Source organism: Budorcas taxicolor, chromosome 7, assembly GCF_023091745.1.
Source record: "Budorcas taxicolor isolate Tak-1 chromosome 7, Takin1.1, whole genome shotgun sequence".
NCBI lineage: Eukaryota > Metazoa > Chordata > Mammalia > Artiodactyla > Bovidae > Budorcas > Budorcas taxicolor.
In genome coordinates this window covers 71,040,230-71,065,648 of record NC_068916.1, presented here as the reverse complement: position 1 = coordinate 71,065,648, position 25,419 = coordinate 71,040,230, and the positions used below count along the sequence as shown (strand labels likewise).

The 25,419-nt window shown below is 38.8% G+C and overlaps 1 protein-coding gene and 1 non-coding gene across 2 annotated transcripts; one reads left to right on the top strand and one right to left on the bottom strand.

The window, feature by feature from the left end:
- PWWP2A (PWWP domain containing 2A) lies at positions 1-19,570 on the top strand. The gene is made up of 4 exons (XM_052643991.1): positions 1-590; positions 6,197-6,266; positions 7,941-8,020; positions 17,173-19,570. Exons 1-4 carry the CDS (start codon positions 1-3, stop codon positions 18,851-18,853), a joined length of 2,421 nt encoding a protein of 806 aa, XP_052499951.1. The 3' UTR covers positions 18,854-19,570.
- On the bottom strand, positions 11,343-11,472 carry LOC128051822 (small nucleolar RNA SNORA33). The gene has a single exon (XR_008199752.1). It is a non-coding gene; the product is annotated as a small nucleolar RNA SNORA33 (small nucleolar RNA).
- Positions 19,571-25,419: the final 5,849 nt, after the last annotated feature.

Sequence of the window (25,419 nt, the reverse complement as noted above, 5' to 3'; positions counted from 1 at the left end):
ATGGCGGCCGTGGCTGCAGAGGCGGCAGCGACTGCAGCGTCCCCCGGGGAGGGGGGCGCCGGCGAGGCCGAGCCGGAGATGGAGCCCATCCCCGGCAGCGAGGCCGGCACTGACCCCCTCCCGGTCACGGCTACTGAAGCATCTGTGCCGGACGGCGAAGCTGACGGGCAGCAGTCCTCTTCTCAGGCCGACGAACCGCCGCTCCCGCCGCCGCCGCCGCCGCCGCCGCCGGGGGAGCTCGCCCGCAGCCCAGAGGCGGCGGGGCTGGAGCTGGAGCCTGAGGAGAAGCTGCCCGCTCGAGTAGTGGAGCCGGCGGCAGCCGCGCCTCAGGAAGGGCCCAGCTTGCCACCTTCTCCTGTACCGCCGCCGGAGGAGACCCCGGCTCCCGAGGAGCGCCAGGAACCGCCGCTGCCCCAGCCAGCAGCCCCGGCTCTCGTGCCGCCGGCGGGCGGGGACTCCGCGGTGTCGCAACTGATCCCCGGCTCGGAGGTGCGGGTCACGCTGGACCACATCATTGAGGACGCGCTCGTCGTGTCGTTCCGCCTCGGGGAGAAACTCTTCTCCGGGGTCCTCATGGATTTGTCCAAAAGGTACCGCGCCCGCCCCCAGCAGTCCCCCGGGACGCCCCGGCCCTCTTGGTCCCCGGGGAGGGAGCGAGCCCAGGCTGCCCCTTTACACCCGGCTCCCGCCTCTCGGGCGCCCCGCCGCCTGCGCCGCCCTCGGGTACCGCGCGGCGCGTGGCGCGCGCTCCGAGTGGGGCAGGCGCGCGGGGCCGCGAAAGGGCGATCCCTGCCCCAGGTGGGCGCCTGGAGGCAGGTGTGCCGCCAGGTGGGGGGCGCGAGTGCTAGGGGGGCTCCCGGGTCTCACTCCCCCCACCCCCAGTCCCAGCCTCCTTTCACACCTGACCCTGGCTCACCCACACTGAGTCGGGTGGGTTAATGCAAAACGCAGAAGAATTTTCGCAGAGTTCGGGGTACAGAGTGGGGGAGATTGCTGTGTCCCGAAATTAATCTTTAATGAGGTTGGAGAAAGGGGTGTGTGCATTGGGGTTCCGGAAAGGTTAACTGTCACTCCTTATAAAGGGAAGAGCATTTATTCAAAATGAGCCCTTTGATTGTTATTCTTAATGTTAGAACTAATTCCCCCTATATAACTGTTCAATACGGAAGCATATGTGGGTAATTACGATAAATTTTAAGAGAAGCTTAAAGAAGAGATGGGATTTTCGTTATTTAACTTTTAATATCAAGATGATGTGGTATAAAAGTGTTCAAATACTGACTTCTAAAACTGGATACAGTTTGAATGGTTGAGTTCACCCATAAACCTCTTTAGCACATTTTCATTTCTTACATTGTTTTGGGGCTTTGGTTTAGACAGGTGAAGATACTGTGTTCCGAGTCTGGAATTAAGTTAACCTTTTTATTCTCTTCTTTTGCAGATATGAAGTGCAGAGACTCCCATTCACGGCTCTCCATTCTGTTTCCTGCAACAGCACACACACTGATGGTATCTCACCTATTTAGAAATGGCTTATTTTAGTGTGTTTTACTTGTAACTGCTTGCCCTCCCATCAAGACACAAGAATCTTTCCTCATTTGGGGAAGAAGTATGTAATAGAAGTATGGGAAAAGATGGGAGCCTTTACCATTATCGCACACACTTCTTGAAAAATTTTTTTAGTTTTTTATTTATAAAGAATTTTGGGTGAAGACTTTTGCACTTTTGTTTTCGTAAAACAGAAAGCAGAATAAGACCAGTGTGCTTTCTACTGATGTATTTATTTATTAGCAAGAGAGAAACTGTATGGTCAGTAGTGTGTATGCTATTGAATCAAACAGAAGTGAAGGGCAGTGATTGTGTGAGAATCTGGATTTCAAATCTGCAAAAGGAAGGTGCAAAAAGGTAAGTTGTTTCTGGAAATGGAATCCATAGTGCTTTCCTGTTTTGAAGTGCTCATTGTCCAGGTGTTTTGTTTTTTAAAATTTTCTTTCATAGGAAATTGCAGTTCTATTTTGCCTGTAGTATTTCTAATGAACAGCAGCTTCTTTTGTAGCTTTTGTTATGAACCTTTTACATTTTAATGTTTTGAAATGAAAAGATTTATTCATAATTTTTTAAAAAGCCATTAAGTGAACCATATTAACTTTTCATTCCACAAATATTTATTGAGCACATTTATGTAAGGCACCCTCCTAGCTATTCTAAATACTATATGTATGAGACACAATCTGACCCTCCTAGAAACTTACATGGGAGGCATACACATTATGGAAGTGGTGAGGAAATAAAATAGTTTTAAAAATTTAGCTCTTTGAGGAATTATTGGATCAGTGATTGATTAGTTGAAAATCCTTTCATAATATAATATGGAAAAATAGATCTGCCAATATTATTTTGTAATCTATGCTTACTTTGCATACTTTCACGCACAGTTTTGGGGTTAACTGATGATTCAGGAGAGAAATCTTTACAGATTTTATCAAGACTGTGAGTAGAGTCATCAGTTCCTTTAAAAATAGTTTGTATCAGGAATTCCCTCGCTGTTCAGTGGATAGGATTCTGCACTTTCACTGCCTGGACCCGGGTTCCATCCTTGGTCTGGGAACTAGGATCCACAAGGCTGCGTGACCAAGAGATAAATAAAAATAAGTTGTTTCCTATTTTAATTGGCCATTGAGTGAAACCTTTAGGTAGAAATAACAACAGCTTCCTCTATATGGGAAAAGAATATGAAAAAAAATAGACGTGTATGTATAACTAAATCACTTTGCTGTACACCTGAAATGAACACAACACTGCAAATCAACTGTACTCCAATATAAAAATTCAGAGCTTCCCTTTTTATTTTTTTGAGTGCCTGTTAAGTAACAGGCTTTGAACCTCATGCTTTAATTCTGGGGGTATTTTTCATTTAGATGGGAGGAAATTTTGTCAATTTTGCCAGTTATTTAGCTTGTAAATTACAAAGATTCAGATGTAGCTGATCTGATTCTAAAGCCTGTGCATTTTCTAATTTCATATTCGAAAGGCAGTTGGGCTGGCAAATTTCCTGTTAAGTAGTAAGTAAAGAAGTGCATGCTTCTGAAATATATGCTTATCCTTCTGTTAATAGCTATATGGGATAATACAGAGGTTGTGTATGTTGGAGCCAGGCAGGTATTTTTAGTCAGCTCATAGCCGTAGAACCTGCTCTGGAGACTCCCCATTTTCATAGCTGTATACTGGGAACGTAGTAAGCTCTGAGGCCTTGGTTCTTGCCTCTTCAGTGAGAGATCAGATTGGGAGGCTACTAGGCTCCTCATTGTACGTGTACTTTTCTTCAGTCTTCCAATGGACCACTTAATGCTTTTATTAATTTTTTTATTCTGACGTGTGGCACAGAAGTGTCTTTTAAAGTTGGAAGAGTTGTTCATGTAGAAAGAGTGTCAGATCCTAGAGTACAGGATTTTATATATATATATGTGGCTTGATCAAGAGTATGCTTTTTGTAAGCATTTGTTTGACATTCTTTACCTTCCTGTCATTGAATTATTTTTTGCTTTATTTTTAGAATTGTTTGATTGAAGAAGACATTTTTGAAGAGAATCTTTTTGTGGAAAAGGAGCAGGACACATGTAATTAAAAAAAACCTAAAGAAAAGAAAGTGGTGCTGAATGGTACATTGATCTGGACAGAGTTTCAGGGTACATGGGTGCTGACTTCTAGCATCTGCCTCTCCAGTTAACACCTTGACTTTGGGCAAATCTCTTTGCCTGTCTGGGATTCAGTCTCTAGTCTTTATGAGGCTAATTCATTTTGACTTAAGGCAATTCACTTTAGACACAAATAAGCAAACAAACTTTACACCTCAGTTTATAGACCTACATAGGGTGACCAAGTGGTCTGGTTTTCCTGTACCATCCTATACAGGTACCTGGTTTCCTGTACCTGGTTTGATTGTTGGATCTCCTTTCTTGATTCAAAGTAGCTTGCTTCGGCAAGTGAAAAACATGGTCACCCTAAAAATGAGGATATTTGAATATCTAGTTAAAACAGATTTTGTGTAGTGGAGTATTTATTTGAAACTGAATGGCTTTAAGTTGAGGCTTGCATTATTTAGCTTATTCTAGGCCTATCCACTATTTTATCCTCAGCCCTCTTTGGTAGTTTAAATTAACCCTGTCTACTTTAGCAAAGTCTAATGACAGTAGTCTAATGACTAGCAGATAAAGTAATCAAGTAACTCCCAGATTTAGTTTGGTTTTCCTATTGTCTTTTCTTCCTTAACCTTATGCTTTTGAAATTTTGACTTTGGTATGTTTGTTTCTTCATTTAGCATTATATACTATTATATAGTAAACATTTCTTCAGGTTGCTAAACTGTCTCAATGCTTATTTTAGACAGAATAATCATTGGTTGTACAGTATTTGTTTAATTTTCTTATGGTAAATGAACATCCATGGTATTATGGTAAGTGGATGTTCCTTGCTCTGACATATGTCAGCTGTTAGCCAGATTTGTTTTATCATATGCACACCTCCACTGGGTTATTTTGAAGCAAATCGTAAACATACCATTTTACCATAAATATTTTGGTACAGATCTCTAAAAAGATAAGGACTTTAAAATTTTAACTGTACTACTGTTGTCACATCTAATACAATAGCAATTCCTTCACATCATCATATATGCAGTCAGTGTCTCAAAATTAACATCTAAGTGAAGTGAAGTCGCTCAGTCGTGTCTGACTCTTTGTGGCACCATGGATTGTAGCCTACCAGGCTCCTCCCTCCATGGGATTCTCCAGGCAAGAGTACTGGAGTGGGTTGCCATTCCCTTCTCCAGGGGATCTTCCCGACCCAGGGATCGAACCCTGGTCTCCCACATTGCGGGCAGACGTTTTAACCTCTGTGCCACCAGGTAAGGTAAAGTCGCTCAGTCATGTCCGACTCTTTGCAACCCCATGGGCTGTAGCCTACCAGGCTCCTCTGTCCATGGGATTTTCCAGGTAATAGTACTGGAGTGGATTGCCATTTCCTTCTCCAGGGGATCTTCCCGACCCAGGGATCGAACCCGGGTCTCCCACATTGTAGACAGACACTTAACCATCTGAGCCACCAGGGAAGCCCCCTAAAACATCTAAGTTTTGTTCAAATCAGAATTCAAGTAAAGTTTATGCATTGCAATTGGTTAAGTTCCCTAGGGTTTCCATCTGTAGTTCTCCTGCCATTACTTTTATTCCCTTGCAGTTTATTTGTTAATCCATAGCCTTTTTGGTAGAATTTTCCACATTGTGAGTTTCTTCCAATTGCATCCCCTTGGATGCATTTCCATAACATTTTAAAAATAGTTCTTTTCCCTCAGGAGTAAACAGATGGGACAACTGTAGCCCCCTACAGGCCCGCAAGGGCCTTGTTTTGGGTCAGTAGAAATGATACGATATCTTTTGCCTGCCTGCAGACTTCTAGGCCTCTCCCTTAAACACACCTCCAACTTTAGTAATTCCAAACATAGAAAAGTTTAACCAGGCAAGATAACTTGCTGAGGGCAAAAGCCTTCAGCCGGAGCTTCTGAACAGGTAGTTTCTCAGGCTTTTCAATCTATACTTGAAAGAAAATAAGTCTTTCTGTAAGTTGTGACCGACTCTCTGCCCCACCAGGCTTCTCTGTCCATGGGATTCTCCAGGCAAGAATACTGGAGTGGGTTGCTGTTTCCTTCCTTCTCTAGATCTTCCTGATCAGGGATCAAACTCAGGTCTCCTGCTTGGCAGGCAGATTCTTTACCACTGAGTCTTTTGAAGGGACGTATGTATGAGACCTGTGGTTCCTTTCTATAAGAGGGATCTTTAAACTGTTACTATTCTTCACATCTTTAAAGTTAATAAAGCCACGTTGAAGTCCTAAAAAATCTTTCTGATCCCGTATTTTGGGAACTGATAGGAATTAAGGGATCATGAAGTAAATGCTTATGCTTAAAAATTCTTGTGCATTTTAATTTTGTGGTACGTACTTATTAAAGATTATAGCTAGTTGTATTTTGGAAATGATCTTTTACAAATATTGACTTTTGTTTGTGTATGCAGGTTGCATTAATAAGAACTGAGGTGATTTCTTTAGACAACTTCAGATTTCACTAAATTCTTAAGACAATTTATAGATTTACTTGTTTTTTTAAGGAAATATAAACCAAGACAATGATTTTTTTTCTTTACAGACATCATGAAACGTATGGTGCAATAGCCCTACTTTTGGTGGGAAAAATATACAGCCATTCTGGTGAAGCAGTGAGTAGTGGTATGAGTAGCTTATATTAAGTGTCCAGGTTGAGAATTTAGGCCCTGAAGTAGTATGCTTGAATGATTGTGCTGAGTTGTGTATATTTAAAACACTTAAAAATATTTTTGATTATTCTGCTTATATCTAAACATGTTGATAAAGAATTTCCACAGTAAAACAGCATAGAGATGAGTGCCAATTACTTTGACCCAGGCAGCTTTAGGACAGCCACTGCTGTACTTGTATATATATTGTATTGAGAGTTAGCTCTTCATTGCTGGTTGGACTGCAGTGATTTTTTTGGAAATGATTAATTGAACATTAAAAGTCTAGTTTGAATGTAAAGAATCTTGTAATATCATAGTATTGAAAATGAATTTTGTAGACTAGATAACTAGATGTGTTAAACACAAATTATGCCAGGCATGTTTTATTGGAGTTGGGTCTCCAATAAAATGAGGTTAAATTTCAGCCTTTTATGTGTGAATAAGACCATACTTCACTGTGTACTGTCTTAAAGCAATGCTCTTGATGGAACTAAGTTCAATCTTCCTAAGATCAGCTTTTCTGTGGGGGGCCATTAAAGAATCTGTGTTCATCTTCTCTGTTATGGCTGAGTTAATTTCACATTGATTAAAAATGAAAGATATTTCTAGTAGTAAATTGTGCCTCCGAAGTGCCTCCTTGTTTCTTGGCGTTTACTGGCCCCACTCTGTCTTAACTCCCTCGTTAGTTCAGGCACACCAGCAAAGCAGAGCTTACTTTAGTGGCAGACCATGCAGGAAAGTGGAGGTTAAATTATACCCTGGATGGATTTAATAGAGAATGTTTTGGCTAAAATCTTTTGGGCAGTTTTTCTCAAAACAAATGTGCTTTTAAGATTTCTGAGCTTCACTCCACCAATTTGTTTTTAACAAGCTGATTCTGATACAGATGACTCTTAGAGCATATTTGGAGATAACTGACTTTTAGGAAGGGGCAGTTTTGCCAAGATAGTAGGACCATAAATTTGTTAAACCTGTTTTTAAAGTTATTGGGTAATTTGATTGGAATGTAGTTACAAAGTAAGCAATACATGGGCCACTTGGGTGGCAGGTCAGATCCTTTGTGTAGAACTGGTAATTAGACTTGCAAATTGTTCCTTAAGTCTGGTTGCCCACTAGAAGTTTAAGAAGTCAATTTTTGTCTCTTTACCTTTGGACCAAGTGGCCTTAACAAAATTGTGGGGGTTTTTTAGCCTTTTTTAAAACACATAATTCCTATAATATTTGACTTCTCTTTTCTGCTTGTTCCCACCATCTAAGAAGGTTGCCAAGCTTTACTTTCTATAATTAACAATAGTTACTATGTATCTCCCACTCCCATTCTAGGCACTGTGCCAGGTACTTTGTAGATATTATTTCATTTTACTCTAGGAAGTCCAGTGAAGTTAAATTCTATTAATCCTCATTTCACAGATTAAGACACCAAGGCTCAGAGATTGAGTTAATTGCCTAAAACTATAAGTGGTAGGAATTAGCAGGTGTATTGAAGACACCTTTTTGCTCATGGAATAAGATGAACAGCTGATAGTCATAGTGGTTTGTGAGAACTACATTTTGTGATTTGAACAGGAAAGCACTGAGGAACCATTTTTTTTAAAAGTCTTTATTGGATTTGTTACCATATTGCTTCTGTTTTAGATTTTGGTGTTTTGGCCAAGAAGCATGTGGGATCTTAACTTCCCAAGGAGAGATCGAACCTCCCTGCCCTGCATTGAAAGGTGAAATCTTAACCACTGGACCATCAGGGAAGTCCCCGAGGATGCCTTTTTGAATGACATACAATTCTTTAAGATTTACAAACAGCCCTGTTTTAATTCTAATACATTTAACTATATTGTTCCCATTACCGTTTAGCTTACAATTTTGTTGGGGAGTTACCCTGGTAGGTAGAAATGACAGAGCACTCTGTTCTCACGCCACCAAAAGTAGCTGCTTGACTTTAAAATGTGAACTGCTTTTCAGTTAGTTCAATTTAATGAACTCTTTGGGGCATTTTTGAAACTGGGGCTTCTTCTTCATATATGGTCCTAGGTCTTAAATGTTTTGCCTTGGTTGGCCTGGTCCTGGCAACAGTGGAGTCTACTTCATGGGAGGAATCACAAAGTGTCAGATTGGAAGCTTGTTGAGCACAAGATCACATTGATTAAGTGCTGGATGATTGAATTGGAAAAGACTTTAAAGACTAACCTATAGTAAGTTGTTGGACAACCTGTTTGTGGTAAAACAGAAATAGTGAAATTAAGTGAATTAGTTGCTTTTTAAAAAGTCCATCCATTGAGAAATAACTTAGACCTCTGTGTGATATATCCTATTGGATATAATACAGAAATATCAAAAGTACATAGAAATCATAATGGAAACATAGAGAACTTAAGACTATGTATTGGTATCTTAGAGCCAGGACCAAGGAAATTCCTTCCAAGTGTTTGAAAACTCTAATGAGTATTTATGTTGATAATTAAGAAGATTCTTTTATTATACCAGTGTTCATTTTCAAGTGTCTTTCTCTAAGTGATGTTGCACCAAAGTGAAGTCGAGATTTGTCAGCTCTTAGAAATATTTTGCCACTTCATGGTCATTATCATTTTCTTGGATGGTTATTTTAAAAGACGAATTTACTGTTAGGGAGTTAAATAATTTGAATACCATACAGATGTTATGACCATTTTGCTTTGAAAAAGATTGAAGTGTGTTTTCTCTATAGTTGTTTCCATATTTCCGGAATATCCAGGTAAGTAGTTGTTTTTAGAGCAGCAGTTACCAGCCTTTTGGCACCAGAGACTGGTTTCATGGAACACAGTTTTTCCACGGACGGGGGTAGGGGGGTGGTTGCAGGATAATTCAAGTGCATTACATTTCCTGTGCTCTTGATTCTGTTGTTGTTATATCAGCTTCACTGGAGACCATCACGCATTAGATCCCCCCTGTTTCAGAGGATTAGTTGAAGGTATATGAGTGGGAGCTTAAACTCTAAATTATTCACGATTAACCTCTTTTTTCTTTTCCTCCAAAAACTATATTTATGAAAGGGAATTGCATAGACTTTTTAGAAGATGGAGTAGATTCTTAGGATTACAGAGATGTTCTTTTAAAACTTATGCAGCCTGTCCATGCTCCCCACCCCTAATTAATTTTTCCTGGCATTCTTGTTCATAATATGTGGATGCTTTGTTTTTATGTTGCTAAAGTCATCTTCCCTCCCTCCTCACCCATTTGGGTACCCACAGTCCCTGCAGATTGCCTTTATAATACTTGGGGCTTTTAATTAAAAATATCCATTCACTCGGTTAACAAAATTGAATATATTTTATTTTTTAAATATTGATTTATTTATTTAGGCTAGGCTGCACAGATTCCCAACCAGGGATCTTAGTTCCCCAACCTGGGATCAAACCCATGCCCCCTTCAGTTAAAAGCAGAGTCTTAACAACTAGACCACCAGGGAAGTCCCAGATATGTATTAATTTTACTATAATAATAATTAACATATATTATGACTGCTGCTGCTGCTAAGTTGCTTCAGTCATGTCTGACTCTGTGCGACCCCATAGATGGCAGCCCACCAGGCCTTGTATACAGTAATTATGTATACTCTTAATTAATCTTGACAATTCTATCAAGTTACTTCAATTCCAGTATTGAAAAAGCTCTGAAACCAATTTTCTGTTAAATTTTTTGGTGGCAAAGCCTAACCTGACTGAAGTTATATGAGGATATTATATGTATTTATCCCATTTAGCGTGAAGTTGTTTCATTTCGCCCCTGAACTAGTAATATGCTTGATGAATCAGTGCTTATTATCTTTAAAGCTGGGAAAACTCTGAGGCCTGTCCACCTCGATGGGGTTCAGAAAACAGTATGTGGGCCTGTTAGCTCCTCCACTCCCTTAGAGGTGGAGGAGAGGGGTTAAGTAGCTTGATGAAGTGAGGGGAAGCAGTAGTAGTTGTGGTTAAGATTCTGATTTTGGGGGCAACTGCCTGGATTTGTATCTTGGCTGTACTGCTCACTAGCTATGTGATCTTGGGAATGTCATTACACTCTGTGCTTTAGTTTTTCATCAGCTACAAATTGTGATGATTAATCAGTTGCTGTAAATAATTTAGAATAGTGCCTGGCACAAAGTAAGTACTATGTAGTTGTTAACTATTCATAGTTTTATGAAGTAGCTATTAAGTGGCAGAACTAAGATGCAGCGGCTATTAGAGTCATTTAAATAGGTTTGCTTGAGCCTCCCAGCCTAATGCATTGTGGCCTGCAGTATAATCTGCACCTTCAAAGAACTTGAAAAAGTCTGTAAGCTTCAAGTAACACTGGTGAAGTGTAACTTTCCCGTTTTAATAAGGAAGGATGACGTTTATATTTTATGAAGGAGTGAGATAACTAGGAGTTTTCATGATGGATGGTGAGGGATGTGTCTCAATTTTTTCTTCCCAATAACCCCTTGGAGCAGATGGATTTTGAGGGAATTATGGGCTTTGTCATGAAGAGAAAGTTACAGTGTCATTTGGGAAATTTAGTCCTGCTTCTTACTTGCTTCTAAAACATAATTGAAAGGGGCTCACTTTTGATGAAGACAAATTTCAAACTTAGGGAAAGGAAGATGTTTTGTGTTCTTTTTACTTATTAAATGGTGGGACCAGACTAGAACTTTTTAACAAGTGATTTGTACTTTTGGTCCCATCACTATGTAATCAGAAACCTTCACTGGCATTGTTTTTTTAGGTGACTAGTATTCTTCCCTCACACTCTTAACCTAACCCTCCCTCATACACACGCTCGTCAACATGTCCTCTTTTCCCACCATATGGATTGTCTGTATTGTATCGCTTGTCTTATGAGCCTCTGAACTGTCTCCTATGGAAGGGGGTGTCAGTTTGCTGACGGGTAATTCCTGGGCTGCATCTTATCACCTGTTGGCTTTTTTTCCTAAAAAACAAATGTGATTTCACTAAAATTTGCGAACTCCCAAGTTGTTAGCACTAGTTACAGTGAAGTTAAAAAAAAAATAGCACATCTTATTAAGTATTTCCCATTAAAATGCCTTGTAGCCATTTTCAGGGACCTTAATGACTTCAGTGTCTTTAAGGCTTGTAACATGGCTTTCCTATTGCCAGCATTTTCTAAATTTCTGCAGAAACACATTCAGGTAAGCAGATTCTTTGGCTGGCTTAAGTTTTTTGCTTTTTTAAAACTAACTTTAGTTGGTTACCAACATTCAAAAACAGGCAACCACTCTCTGCCACTCCTGTTTTGCTCTTTACTTAATCTGCATGGGCCCTTCCAGGTGTAGTCTGTTGCAAGGCTCATTGCCTAGACACTGATCCTCAGTGCTTTCTTTCCCTCTAGTCTAGAACCTTTTTTTAGCAGGGACTCTGGCATTCTGTCTCACGTACTGCAGTTGATCCTAGGGCTGGGAACTAGTTTTATACTATCTGACTAATTAGCATACTTGTATTTGAATAGATTTTGTGCTTAGTGGTACTTGAGGTGAATTTATGGGCATTTATGCTTAAGCAGAACAAATTTTCTTTTTTATATACTTCCTTTGGAGGTTTTAATTTTTTCCTCCTTGTCTTGTCTGTGCCACAGCATCCCTAGTTCCCCGACTAGGGATCGAACCCGTGTACCCTGCAGTGGATGCATGGAGTTTTAACCACTAGACTGCCAGGGAAGTCCCTGCTTGAAAGTTTTGATGGAACTGAGGTGTAAACTAAATTTAAGATTATACTTTTTAGAATAATTTTTAAACTTTGAAATAATATCAAAATAGAGAACTTAAACTCTTTTATCTAGCTACACTGATTTTTAACATTTTGCCACATTTGCTTTATCATTCATTATATAAACATGTTTTTCTCTTGAACTGTTTGAGAGTAGGTTGCATACATCATTCTCTCTTACCCCTTAATATTTGAGCATTTATTTCCTAAGATTAAAGATATTTTCATGCATAACCACAGCATAGTTTTCAAATTCAGGAAATGTTGATAAGAGAACCTTTATCTGTTTTGTAGCTCAGGTTTTATTTGTCAATTTTCCAAAAACTGTCCTTTAAAACTTCTTCTCCTTGAGTAAATTTAGTGCATTTAGTTGCAGTATAATGTAGAATGTATGAAATGGGGACTGTTCCTCCCTTTAGCTGTCTGTTACTTACTCATCGGAGGCTCAGGGTCTACAGGCAGTGCTGTGTGCTCAGGGCACCATGGTGATGGTCTGTTACTTACTCATTGTAGGCTCAGGGTCTACAAGGCAGTGCTGTGTGCTCAGGGCACCATGGCGATGGTTATGTGGCCTCACTGGTGATGGTCTGTTTGAGTCTCCTCTCAGGTCAGGGTATTGCCCTGTTATTCTCCACTGTACTTATTATTTCCCCTGCAGTAATAATTTATCACCATGGAAATACACTGCTTCTCATCAAACTTGCCCCCCTTCATTAGACAATTTAAAAAATTTAATTGTGGTAAAAACATAAAGTATACTCTTTAACTGTATGTAGTTCAGCAGTGTTAAGTACATTCATATTGTTGTGAAGCAGATCTTCAGAACTTTTTATCTTAAAAGACTGAAACTTTGTACCCATTAGGTAACTCTTGTGAGTCTGACTACTATAAGTGGAATCATACTGTTGTTTTGTGATGGGCTTATTTCACTTAGCATAATGTTTTCAAGGATAATACATGTTGTAGCATGTGATAGGATTTCTTTAAGTCTGAGTAATAGTGCATTGTACTTTATCCATTTGTCTGTAAATAGGCATTTGGGTTGTTTCCATCTTTAGCCTATGGTGAATGCTGCTGTGTATGTGTGTGTGCAAATATCTCTTCGAGAAACCTTTTTTTTTTCCCCAGTTATTGGCTAAATACTCAGAAGTGGATGTGTTTAATTTTTTGAGGCATATATGTACATTGTATTTTATTTTTATAAAATTTTCTATCTCACGTAGCTGACTGTTGAACTAATTTCATTTGACCTAACCACCAATCTTGCAGAGATGCACTGTGAACCAAAATCAGCTTGCTTCAGTTTTCCCTCCCTTATGATTAAACTTGGTGAGGGAGGTAGATGTCCTGAAAACATCTGCTTGAAATGAGTACATCTAGATATTTTAAAAATGGGTTAATTGCATATAATTTTTTCCTACTGTAGGTTTTTATAAGAGAAAAGAATCCTGAGAGAGAAAGGATTCCCTTTGTCTTTCCTTCATACACTTGATTGGAGGGAGGTTTGGTCCAAACGGAACACTGGCGTCTGTCTCAACTAACTTGCCTGAACTTCTTTTCTGAGCAATTGTTTCACATCTGCATTGGCTGAAGATTCTTTTTCATAATGATTTCCTCTTGCTTTGACAAAATAACTATTAAGCCCCAGTATTTTCCCTCAGAATTTTGATATTCATTACTCCTAGATTATTAAGATGATCTCTAGTTTTAAACTAATTCTGAACTAGATTCACAGGAATCCGCAGAGTTAGGGCAGGGAGGTCTCCTGTCTACTTTATATCCAAAAGCTATTTTTAATTAAGCTATAATACCTGAATAATTTTCCTTTAGAAGATTTGGGCACTAAAGATTGGAAATGGATAGGAGTTAGAATGAGTTGTTGCTAATGTGTTAATAAATATCCTCATGCTGCACAGAGAAGGGGAGGGGAAAGAGAGATGGTTTGAATCTTTCTACTCAAGGCTTGAAGTATTCGTAAAAAGTTCTTTTGGAAAAAGCTCATGCAAGGGATACTAGTCTGCTTTCTCCGTCTCCACTGATCATTAAAATCTTCCTCTGCTGAGGTCACCCTTTGGTGAACATTCACATGGGACATAAATATCTTCACCTTAGAAAATGGTAAAGCAGATATACTTACTAAAAATTTAGATCCTGTGTTCCACCCTAGGAGAGTCTTCACATTCAGTCTTGGGGCAGGGCTTAAGAATCTCCCTTTTCAAACACCGTTGAGTGGTGGTGTGTTATAGATTTCCCCAACTGCATTTGAGAAATTAGATTTTAGGGTTTTTAGGAGACCATAGTTTTATTGCTACTTTATATTCTTATTAAGGTTACAGTTTCATAAGTCATTGGCTTTCACACTTGTGCATAGTAATAAATATATTTTATCTGTGACCCCATATATACACATACATGAGACAGATGCACTGCAGTTACATATATTTACACATTTTTAAAAATTTAAATCACAGACATGACTCACAAAATTGATTTTGCAACCAGCCTTTCCACACTCAGTTTGAAAACAGCCATGGTATTAAGTGTTCTTCCTGGAACCATAACCAAAATGGTCACTAAGATGGAGTAGGACATTGATGCCCTTTTCCTCTTAAAATAATTTATCATTCTGGTTCTTTTTGGAAGTTTTGTTATCAGTTAAAAAATATTTGCCAATCCACTGGCCACAATTACCAGTTAGGCTTCTTTCTTTTTTTTCTCTCTTTTTGGCCTGCAATTTCCATTATCATTATACAATCAAGTGCTTCCCTATGTTATTAAAAATATGTAATACTTGTATATGCATAAGAGGGAAAGGCAAAAGATCTAGTGGGGAAACTAATGTTCTTATTAAAAACTCCATGAAGGTGGACATACCAGATTTCACAGCTTATTTGACATAAACAGCTTTAAAGTAATTGGCCAGATGATACATAAGAGATATAGAAAGGATCTGAAACTCAGGTAAATTGTTAGTTGAAAGTAAGATTAAGTTACTTGAAAAATGGTTAACATTTTTTGATCTGTTAATCTCCCTGAATTCTCTAAGGTAGGAAATAGTGCTATTCTCTTTTATACAAGCAAAAACTGAATTTAGAGGGCTTTAGGACTGCCTGAGGATACAAAGTTGTTAAAAAAAGAAAACAAATAAGATGATTGCAGTTCAGTTATCCCTAATGAAAGGAAGGAAATTTGTTCTTTTCTCAATTATGGAAATAAGTGAAAGTATAATGGGACAAAATGATGGCTTATACAAATGAGGGAATTCTGTTAATACAAATAGTGGTCTCACCTCATTAAGTTTTTTATGTAGCTCCAGAATAAAACACAGAAATACCTTTGCCTTCTTGTCATCTTGAAAAAGTGTTGAGCACTTACATATAAGGGCAGATACTCAAAGTACGTTGCAATTAAGTAGTCAGGAAGCAAACACTTGGGTACAAAATGCTATACTGGAATAGAAAGCTACTTAAAAAAATTTTTTTTTTGTATTGAAGTATACAGTTGAAAGTTAATTTTGCAGTCTGACATAGTGAGGAATTTGTCTTTCCTTTGTGGATTAGCACAGACCCAAACTTGTCCCACCCTAGGTAAAGAAGGCTTTCCTCTTTTTTGTGGCTTATATTTGCTAAAAGTTGCTGGTTTGTGGTAGTCAAGCTAACAAAAGACTTCAGGAAGAAAACCACTCAAGCCTTGGAACCAAATATCCCGGTGCTGGCTCTTCCTGTATCCCTGCCCAAGTTTAGGTTATCTGTAGCCCTAAGAACTCAATCTTAAGATTTCTTTCCAATGAAGAATTCAATACATTTTCAGGGACATAAGGATGGTTTAGAGAATGTGAGAACCAAGACTCACCCATTCTCCAGAAAAACAGATCTATAAAAAACATTTGCATCTACTAAGGTCAGGGGTTCCACCTGACTATTTGAAGCCAGTTCTTTTTGCTTTAGAGAATTGTCATTAGAATTGTATTGTGTTCAATACTGTTTTACTCAATTCGTGCTTAAAATTAGCACGTTAACATGTACTTGATGAAACTGGTGGTGTGATTTTATTTTTATGTGCAGGATTCTGAGTATATAGCAAGTTTAGATTTAAGGGTTCTTGATGTTTAGCTCAGGCAGAATAAACCACAGTAAGTCCACCTGAGAAGCAAGGTTATTTGACCCCTGTTTTATTAGAAATTGATCATTGTAGAGATTTTTGTTCTCTACCATTGCTTCACAAACTGGGTTTGGATTTGTAAAGTTCTGAAATCCATTTAATGCATCTGACTAGCATCAAAACAAATGGAAACAGACCAGAGTAGAAAAAATACAAGTATGTATAACATACTGTACAGTTGAGTATTTAGTGATGCTTTTGCTCAGCTGTGTGCATTTACCTATGTGTGCATTTATATATACATGCATAAACACTGTATGGGATTGCAGTGTGAAAATACTTCTTATTGTGTGATGTGATTTTAAAAAGCTCAAAAGCCATGGTTCTACAGCTCTCTGCTTTTGAAGTTATCTGAATTTCTAATATTTCTGTGTTGTTTCCCCCCACCCCCACCCCCTTGGGGATAGGGCGGGGTGGATGAATGGAATGAGCTAGGGTAGAACAGGAGAGAAGCAAATAAATACCTGTGAATCTTTAGGGTTTAAACAATAAAGTTGAGATAGGATTTTACTGATTGAATATTTTGGAGTAGGTAAGGCCAAAGTTGCTTTGTGAAGCTTTTGAAAGCTATTATATAACCAGAGGAAGATCCATATACTACACATTTATAGTTGCATTTATTGGACATGTCTGTAGTTGAGAGAGTGTTACAGCAAATTACATTAAATATTAAGCTATCTGACAGACCTCCTTACTGATTCAAGTCTGAAAAGATCTATTTAAAATAACAGCAGCTATCATGGCATTGCTTAGAGCAACTATTGAGTATTTCCTGTTGAGTGTATGCCAAAATGTGAGACAAAAAAAATGGAATGGTATGCTTTGGGACTTTTGTGGGGAGGTCCATCTGTAGGTTTTTAGAGTGAAATAGCTTTTTAAAGTGAAATAGCTTTCAAGAAAGGTCACATAAACAGTAGGTGGTCTTTCAAGAAATGGAATTGTAGATACTAACTTAATGGTTTCTTTTTTTCCTTCCATTTCTTTCAAAGGTTTGGGCCCCATGGGATCCCTGTGACAGTATTTCCCAAAAGGGAATATAAGGATAAACCCGAAGCCATGCAGCTCCAAAGTAATACATTCCAAGAAGGGACAGAAGTCAAGTGTGAAGTGAATGGTGCTGTTCCCCATGACCCTTCTCCTGTCCCGCCTCCTGAGCTCAGCTTGGCCGAAAGCCTGTGGACTTCCAAACCGCCACCTCTCTTCCATGAAGGAGCACCTTATCCTCCCCCTTTGTTTATCAGGGACACATATAACCAATCAATACCTCAGCCGCCTCCTCGGAAAATTAAGCGACCCAAACGAAAAATGTACAGGGAAGAACCTACTTCAATAATGAATGCTATCAAACTACGACCCAGGCAAGTTTTGTGTGACAAGTGTAAAAACAGTGTTGTTGCTGAAAAAAAAGAGATTAGGAAAGGTGGTAGTGCAAGTGACTCTTCTAAATATGAAGATAAAAAACGGAGAAATGAAAGTGTAACTACTGTGAACAAGAAACTGAAAACTGACCATAAGGTGGACGGGAGAAGCCACAGTGAAAGCCAGAGAAGAAACGCTGTGGTCAGGGTTCCAAGTATCACCCACAGCAGAGGCCGAGCAGTCAGAGTGCCTGCTCAGGCAAACACGTCAAAAGCTCAGCTAAGTACTAAAAAAGTGCTCCAGAATAAAAACATGGATCATGCAAAAGCTCGGGAAGTGCTGAAAATTGCCAAAGAAAAGGCACAGAAGAAGCAGAGTGAAACCTCTACATCCAGAAGTGCGCATTCAAAAGTCCATTTCACACGTCGATATCAGAACCCTAGCTCAGGCTCCCTTCCACCCCGGGTTCGTTTAAAGCCCCAGCGGTACAGGAATGAAGAGAATGACTCTTCTCTGAAGACCGGACTGGAGAAGATGCGAAGCAGCAAGATGGCACCCAAGCCCCAGTCACGCTGCACCTCTACCCGCTCAGCAGGTGAGGCCCCTTCAGAAACTCAGAGTCCCTCCAGAGGCCCTGGAGAGGCCGGCAGTGGGGTTCAGGACGCAACTGAAGTGCTTGTGCCTGGTGAGCAGGAGGAGCCGCAGACGCTGGGCAGAAAGGGCAGCAAAAGCAGTATCTCTGTTTACATGACCCTAAATCAAAAGAAGTCTGACTCTTCCAGTGCTTCAGTGTGTAGCATTGATAGCACAGATGATTTGAAATCCTCCAACTCTGAGTGTAGTTCTTCTGAAAGTTTTGATTTTCCTCCAGGCTGTATGCATGCACCTTCCACCTCCACTTCCTCCTCTTCAAAGGAAGAGAAAAAGCTCAGTAATTCCTTGAAAATGAAAGTCTTTTCCAAAAACGTCTCTAAGTGCGTCACACCAGATGGCAGGACCATATGTGTAGGGGACATTGTCTGGGCCAAGATATATGGCTTCCCCTGGTGGCCAGCCCGTATTCTTACCATAACTGTGAGCCGGAAAGATAGCGGCATTTTAGTCCGACAGGAGGCCCGTATTTCATGGTTTGGGTCTCCAACAACATCTTTTCTGGCTCTTTCGCAACTCTCCCCCTTTTTAGAAAACTTCCAGTCACGCTTTAATAAGAAGAGAAAGGGCCTGTATCGCAAGGCTATCACAGAGGCAGCGAAGGCTGCCAAGCAGCTGACCCCTGAAGTGCGGGCTCTGCTGACACAGTTTGAAACGTGAACATGGACAGTAAGGTAGGCAAGAACCTTTGGGAGGCGCCCCAGGGTTTCTAGTCTAGTGAGGGGTAACTTCTACGAGACAGCTTGGCTAAACCCGAGAGAGAAACTGCACTCAGTTGGCTGCTTTTTTATACTTAATCTTATAGCCATTTTTAGACAGAGAAGCTTAAACTGAACAAGCAATCAAATTTTGTCTTTAGGAAAGGAGATTTTAGCAGTATTTTTCAGTTTTGAAGTCTAAAACCATCCCAAGGCATAGGAGCCATAGCCTCAACTGAAAATGAATTTTTGCAGGGACTGTTAATTGCCATTTGTACCTAGTACTGTGTGTATGTGTATATGTATATACACACATGTACATGTATGTGTGTGTACATAAATGCATACATATATAAAATATCGCCTGTCACTATGTGACACAGGTTGCATATCTGGGATCTTAAGGGCTGGTGAGCTGGGGGGGAATAGTGAGGATATTCAATGACTTTTGTTTTTTAATTAATCAGTACTTTCTATGTGCATAATGGCACAGGAGTTTGATATTTGGATGTCTGACAAACTGAGATGCTTACTGTTAAGTTGCAGACTGGGGAAGCAGCCCAGTCCTGGAGGATTAAGACTGTCAAGGCTGGCTAGGTCTGAATCATCGCGCCCTCTCTCTTGTCCAGTGGGGACTTAACAAAAACTTTCAAACTTCTGGTTTGGGAGTTTAGATAGATTTGTCTTTGGATATGTAAATAGTTGATTGCTAAATTTGGTCAGATTTCTCCTGACTGACTGGCTGTTCCTAAATTCTTAGGATATGTCCTGGTAAATTACACTTTGTGAATTAATTGTCATATATGTAATTGTTGCATTCTGGATGTACCTAGTTTGATAATTTTAAAAAAAATATTTCCGTTTAAGGTTATCTGTTTGCAGGTCAGAAAATGAGAAACTGTAATTGTGTAATGCTTTGAAATGTAAAAAACAAAAAAACAAAAAAAACAAGCTGTAAATAAAATCGACTAAATACAAATTATTTGTGTGTGTTTCTCAAAAAGCTTTGAAAAATTTCAGGGTGGTAGAAAAGTATTCTTTGTAATAGTATATAGAGAAGATGAAAAAAAAAATCACCTATATTTTCCTGTTTGCCCTATCAGGGAATATATAATCTGAGCATAGATAAAATTCAAATGAGGGACTAATCTATATAGTCTTAAAATGAGGTCTTGTAGTTTAGAGGTCTGATAAGCTTCTAGATTTGAGCCCATCCTCCAGCCAATTTCTCATAAGTACATGGGTTTTAATTACTTCATATTTAGCTTTAATATTTCATCACGTTTCATTTTTTTTTGGTTTGTTTTACATTTGGGTAATTAGAAAGACTCTTTTCTGCTTGATCTTCTGCCTCAGGTATCATTGCTTTTGGGGCTTGTAACTTAGCTAACTATTTTCTACATGGTCCATCTGTCCCTAAGATTTGATCTCTTATTTTCCATTTTTAGATTTTGTATTCTTAGTGAAAAATCTGATGGCCTTTTGGAGGCAAGTTTCTCCCCATATTTGTAAGTTGGTTTCATATTGTATGCATCCAACTTAACCTTTAAGTATGATATAATGTCAATTTGACACTTCTGGAAACTTGGAACTTTTAAAGAGAGCAACTTTTTGTGGATTCCTAAGTAAACAGTTTGAAATACTGTAGTTCCTATGGAATTTTTGAGTTTAATGGAGACTGAAATCAATAGCCTGTCAGCTTCTTTAAGGTAAGGTACTGATTTCTACAAGTAGAATTTCTTCTGGGGAACTCAGTCAATGCTTTTTGATTATAATAAACACACAATTTTAAAAAGATGTTTCACTTGAATAGAAACATATTCTTTCCTGCAAACAGAAATAACTAGTATTTTTTAAATTCTTTGATTATAATAGGCTGAAAGAAGTTCAGTGTGATTGAGGGGTTTAAAGGAAGTATCTTAAAGGTTTTCCGAGTATTTGTTTCAATTAGTGAATTTGTTCATTCAGTTATTTTCTGAAAGTTTCAAATCTAAGGTTTAGGAAGTTTTAAACATAGGCAGAGTCACCAAAGTTAGGTCATTCTAACGTCTCATGAAATGATCCAGGTGAGTTTTATCCTAACATGTTTTTGACTGGATATTGCTAACATAGTCAAGTGCTTGGGCAAATGTGCCCTTGTGGGATAAACTAAATTTGTTTCAGAAGCCATGAGGAAAGAAAAAAATCATGATTGTTGAATATATAAAAGCAAAACTTAATACAGTCCATACCTTTGAGGAAAAAGAGGGAGCATAATCACAATTGTGCATGACCTCTAACCATGCCAAGTAAGCCCTCAGTGTTAAACCAGCAGTCTGGTATATTTCATCTGAGTTTTCAATAAGGAAACTAGTTTGAAAGAAATTCTGTTATCTTTAAGATGTACTGTATGTTCTAGACACTAAAAGCTGCACACTAAACAGTGTTTTATTCAAAGAAGTTTTTAAGCAGCTAAGGTCCAGGGTCCACTGTAGATGGAGATAGGATTGAATTGGGTAATTGTAGTCATTTTTCTCCTAAGTGTCTTTTGAACGATGAAAATGGAGACACTTCTCTCTCTGTGTTGTGCATAGTCGCTCAGTTGTGTCTGACTCTGACCCCATGGACTGTAGCCTGCCAGGCTCCTCTGTTCATCAGATTTCCCAGACAGTACTGGAGTGGGTTGCCATGCCCTCCTTCAGGGGATCTTTCCAACCCAGGGATTGAACCCAGGTCTCCCGCGTTGCAGGTGGTTTCTTTACTGCCTGAACCACCAGGGGAGCAACTCTATGGAGACAACCAAGTGGGTATTTCCCCCTGAGCAGAGAGAATGCTAGGCTTAGGCCAAGTCTCTAGTGGTCCAAGAAGACTAAGCAAAGTAAAAGCTGTGAAGGCTAAAGATGTCTATTTCTAGAAATCTTCAGAAATGTAAAGCGTCAGAGTGTATCTTAGTTTTCTAGAATTTATAGATCAGAAAGGGTCTGGTTTAAATTTGGAAGGAGCTCTTTATAGATGTGGAACCAGATCTAAGTTATCAGTGAAACAGAGAAAGTAGAATTCACTCATCTGAAGCCCATTTGCAGGACTTAACAGTGTCCCTACTTGGATATTGAGTAAAGTTTATAGTAGTGAGTAGAAAAGACAGTAGGAATATAGATATGAGGGTGGACTGCAGGCAAAGGAATATGGGACTTAACATCAACCAAATGAATATATACATTAAGTCTGAATATCTAATGTGAAAATACTGAGTTGCACCCCTATTTGAGCCGGTGGTTATGCTGAAGAACACATTTACATTCCTTTATATACATATACATTCTTAAGTACCTGAGTTGGGAACTGGAATACCTTAAGAAACCAATAATTTAGATCTAAAACATAAGATTTTCCTTTGTAAGTTGTGAATTTCTCTATACTTTGTGCCGCATTGGTTCACATTTGTTACTACTCCTAGCAGAGAAGAGACTGGTAAATGTCTAGAAAAGATGGTGATATGTAAAGTCAGGACAGTGTTCTGATTTGTATCCAGTGGTGGTCTCCAGTAGGGGATTTGCCAGAAAATTCTGAAGCCCCTATTTGTAAGTTGGGACAAATTTACTTTTTTCTTTGGGACTGTACCAAGTATGGTTGATATTAAAACAATTAAAATGCCTGATAGAGGGAATTCAGAAATAGAACAGGAGGCTGGTGCCATGCCAGTTGTCAGGAGAAATAAAACAGCTAAGCTGTCTCAATTACTTTTACCTCATTCTGACTTAGTTACTAGGTTCTTTATACTCTATTTGCCTGTGTGTTTACTGTATACCTTATTTCAACAAAGAGTGAACAGAAATGTTAACAGTTAAAGCTTTAGCAGTTAAAGTCCTGGGGATATAGATGATCTATGTATTTTTAGTTTTCCAGGATGTCTTGGTGTTTTTACCACGGAGAGTTGATGCTGAGATGAGAAGAGAAACAGCTCAGCTCTTTGTTTACTCTACTCAAGTAAGAGACTTAACCTTTATAGACTCAAACAGGGCCTTTTTCCTGTTTACTTTTTTTGTGACTGTAGGTGGAACTCATTTCTTCTCTTATATTAATAGATCATTGTAATTTGCTGGGATTTTATTTTTTTGGTATTTAAAAACTCATTAAATATACCTAACCCAGTTTACCATTTTAACCAGTTCTGTGGCACTGAGTGCATCCACATGGTTGAGTAGTCGTCACTATTATCCATCTGTAATTTGGTTTTGGATAGAAGTCTTCTGAGTTTGGACGGTATTGTTCTGGCAGCCTGGTTTCCAGCATTCCTTCCTAACCAACCTACAGTCCTGCGCTGTGCTAGTGGTGCCCATTTTTAAGAACTGTAACTACCTCTTGGTAAAATTTTTAAGTATTAGTATGACTGTATTTACCAGAGTAGGTTTTGGGTTAAAACCATCACTTCCTAATGACAATTTTGTGAATATGAAAATCATTTAAATGATTTTAGTAATGGAATTAATTAGTTTCCCAAACTTTGTTTACATGCCATCACACTCCTTACCATATTTTCATAATATGGGTACCGCTTTTCCACTTTTTATGTGAGTACTACTAATGAAAAAACAGATATTCCTTGACATATGTAGATAATTTTGTTTGGAATTCTAAGATCATCTTGTTTATCACACTCTGGTAGGAAATACTGAATTTTATACTCTGTCTTAAAATCCATCTTGGATAGAGTCAGGTTTTAATATATCTAATTAATCTTTGAAAAAACTAATTGCCAAACTTGAATTTTTTCTTATACGATCCTATGTCATGCTAGCATAAATTAAAGACTGGTTGTGGGGATGTGTAAAGGAAATGAAACCAGACTCAGAAGTTACCGGGATTTATCAAAACAGTGAATTTGAGTCAAATTCTCACTGTTCACTGAATAAATTAGATGGCTGTAGTATATGTAGTCTAACTTGTGGGCCTTTTGTTTTAGACATTTTGGTTTGTGAAACAATTTTATAAAATTTTAATGTTGAAAACTGGCCAGTCCTAAAATTACTTATCTTTAAGCTTATTCTTTTAAGTTTTTGATATTTGTAAGATCTCATTAAAAAAGTTGAAAACACAGCCATTATTTAAGTATGGAATTTTCCTTTTAAGAATGTGACAGTTAACTTCCTTTTATTGATTTAGAAATCTTAGAGCACTTTTATTACCAGAACCGTCATTTAAACCTCCTTATAATTTTTTTTCTATCTGGTGTAGCTATCTAGAAGTAAAACTGGGTACCCCTAGTTACATAGCCAAAGTATTACATCTATATTATAATTTTTTTCATGTAAACTAAAAAACTTTAATTTTAATGCACATCAAGTTTTAGTAAGGGCTTTTTGTTGTTTAAATATTTAAAATAATTTTGTAATCCTCAGTATCCCTCACTTAGCTGTCTGCAGCACAAAGGTTAAAAAAGCTACCAAAAAAGCTTGATAAATGTGCTGCACAAAAGCTATTGAAAAAGCATGGAAGGAGCACATGCCCATCCCCCGCCCCATTCCCCAGGCACTTTACCTATTGTACTTTATAATAGGGTTCCTCCCCCCCACCCCCACTTGCCTGGGGAGACTTTTTTAAGAAATGTGAGAGGATCATCCTGTTGAGTGTAAATGATAGAAAATGGATACTTCTGAGAATATAACTTGCCAGATGCAGGTGAACTAGAGAGTTAACATTTTTGCGCTAATAGTACTTGGTATCAGTCTTTTAATTGAGCAAAGGATCCTTTTTCACTTTTCAGGAACATGGTGGAAAGTACAGGCTCTTGAGCTAGACTTCCTAGGCAAAGCCTGACTTGGATCTGCTGCTTCCAAGCTGTGTGATCCTAGGCAGGTTACTTCAGTGTCATGATCTGTGAAATGGGGAGAAAAATAGTACCTGTTCAAAAGGTAACTGTGAGAATTTAAATGTTCAATGCAATAAAGTGCCTGGCCATAAGACTTAACATAAATACTTGCTGTCATAACTACCACTTCCAGTATGTGGCATAGAAATTTCATTCTGGTAGCCTCAGATAAGTATCTTTCTGCAACATACATGCAGTATAAACTTTTTAAAAAAACTTAAATTTTCTTGTCTGAAAGTTCAAGTGAAGTCGCTCAGCCACTGACTCTTTGCGACCCCATGGACTGTAGCCCACCAGGCTCCTCCATCCATGCAGTTTTCCAGGCAAGAGTACTGGAGTGGGTTGCCATTTTTTTAATCTGAAAATCCCACTAATCATAGTATGATCAGATACCTAAAAGTGGCATAATCTGAGTAGTCTCAACAGTCACCTGTGGAGAGCAACTGGGTTGGAGGTCATGGAGGTTATAGTAAGGAGAAGTCCATGAACATTGCAGCTCTTGAATGAGGAAGAGTAATTGTGCTTCAGACACTTGTGTACTAATGACCAGTCACCATCTCAGAAGGCCTTCAAAGGCATGAGCAGCGTCTGAGCTGGTGGGGCTCAGTCGGGCCGAGGTCCTCTTATGAAGACTTTCCAAAGGCGTTAGAACCACAGAGGTATACTTGTCAGCTTTTAAG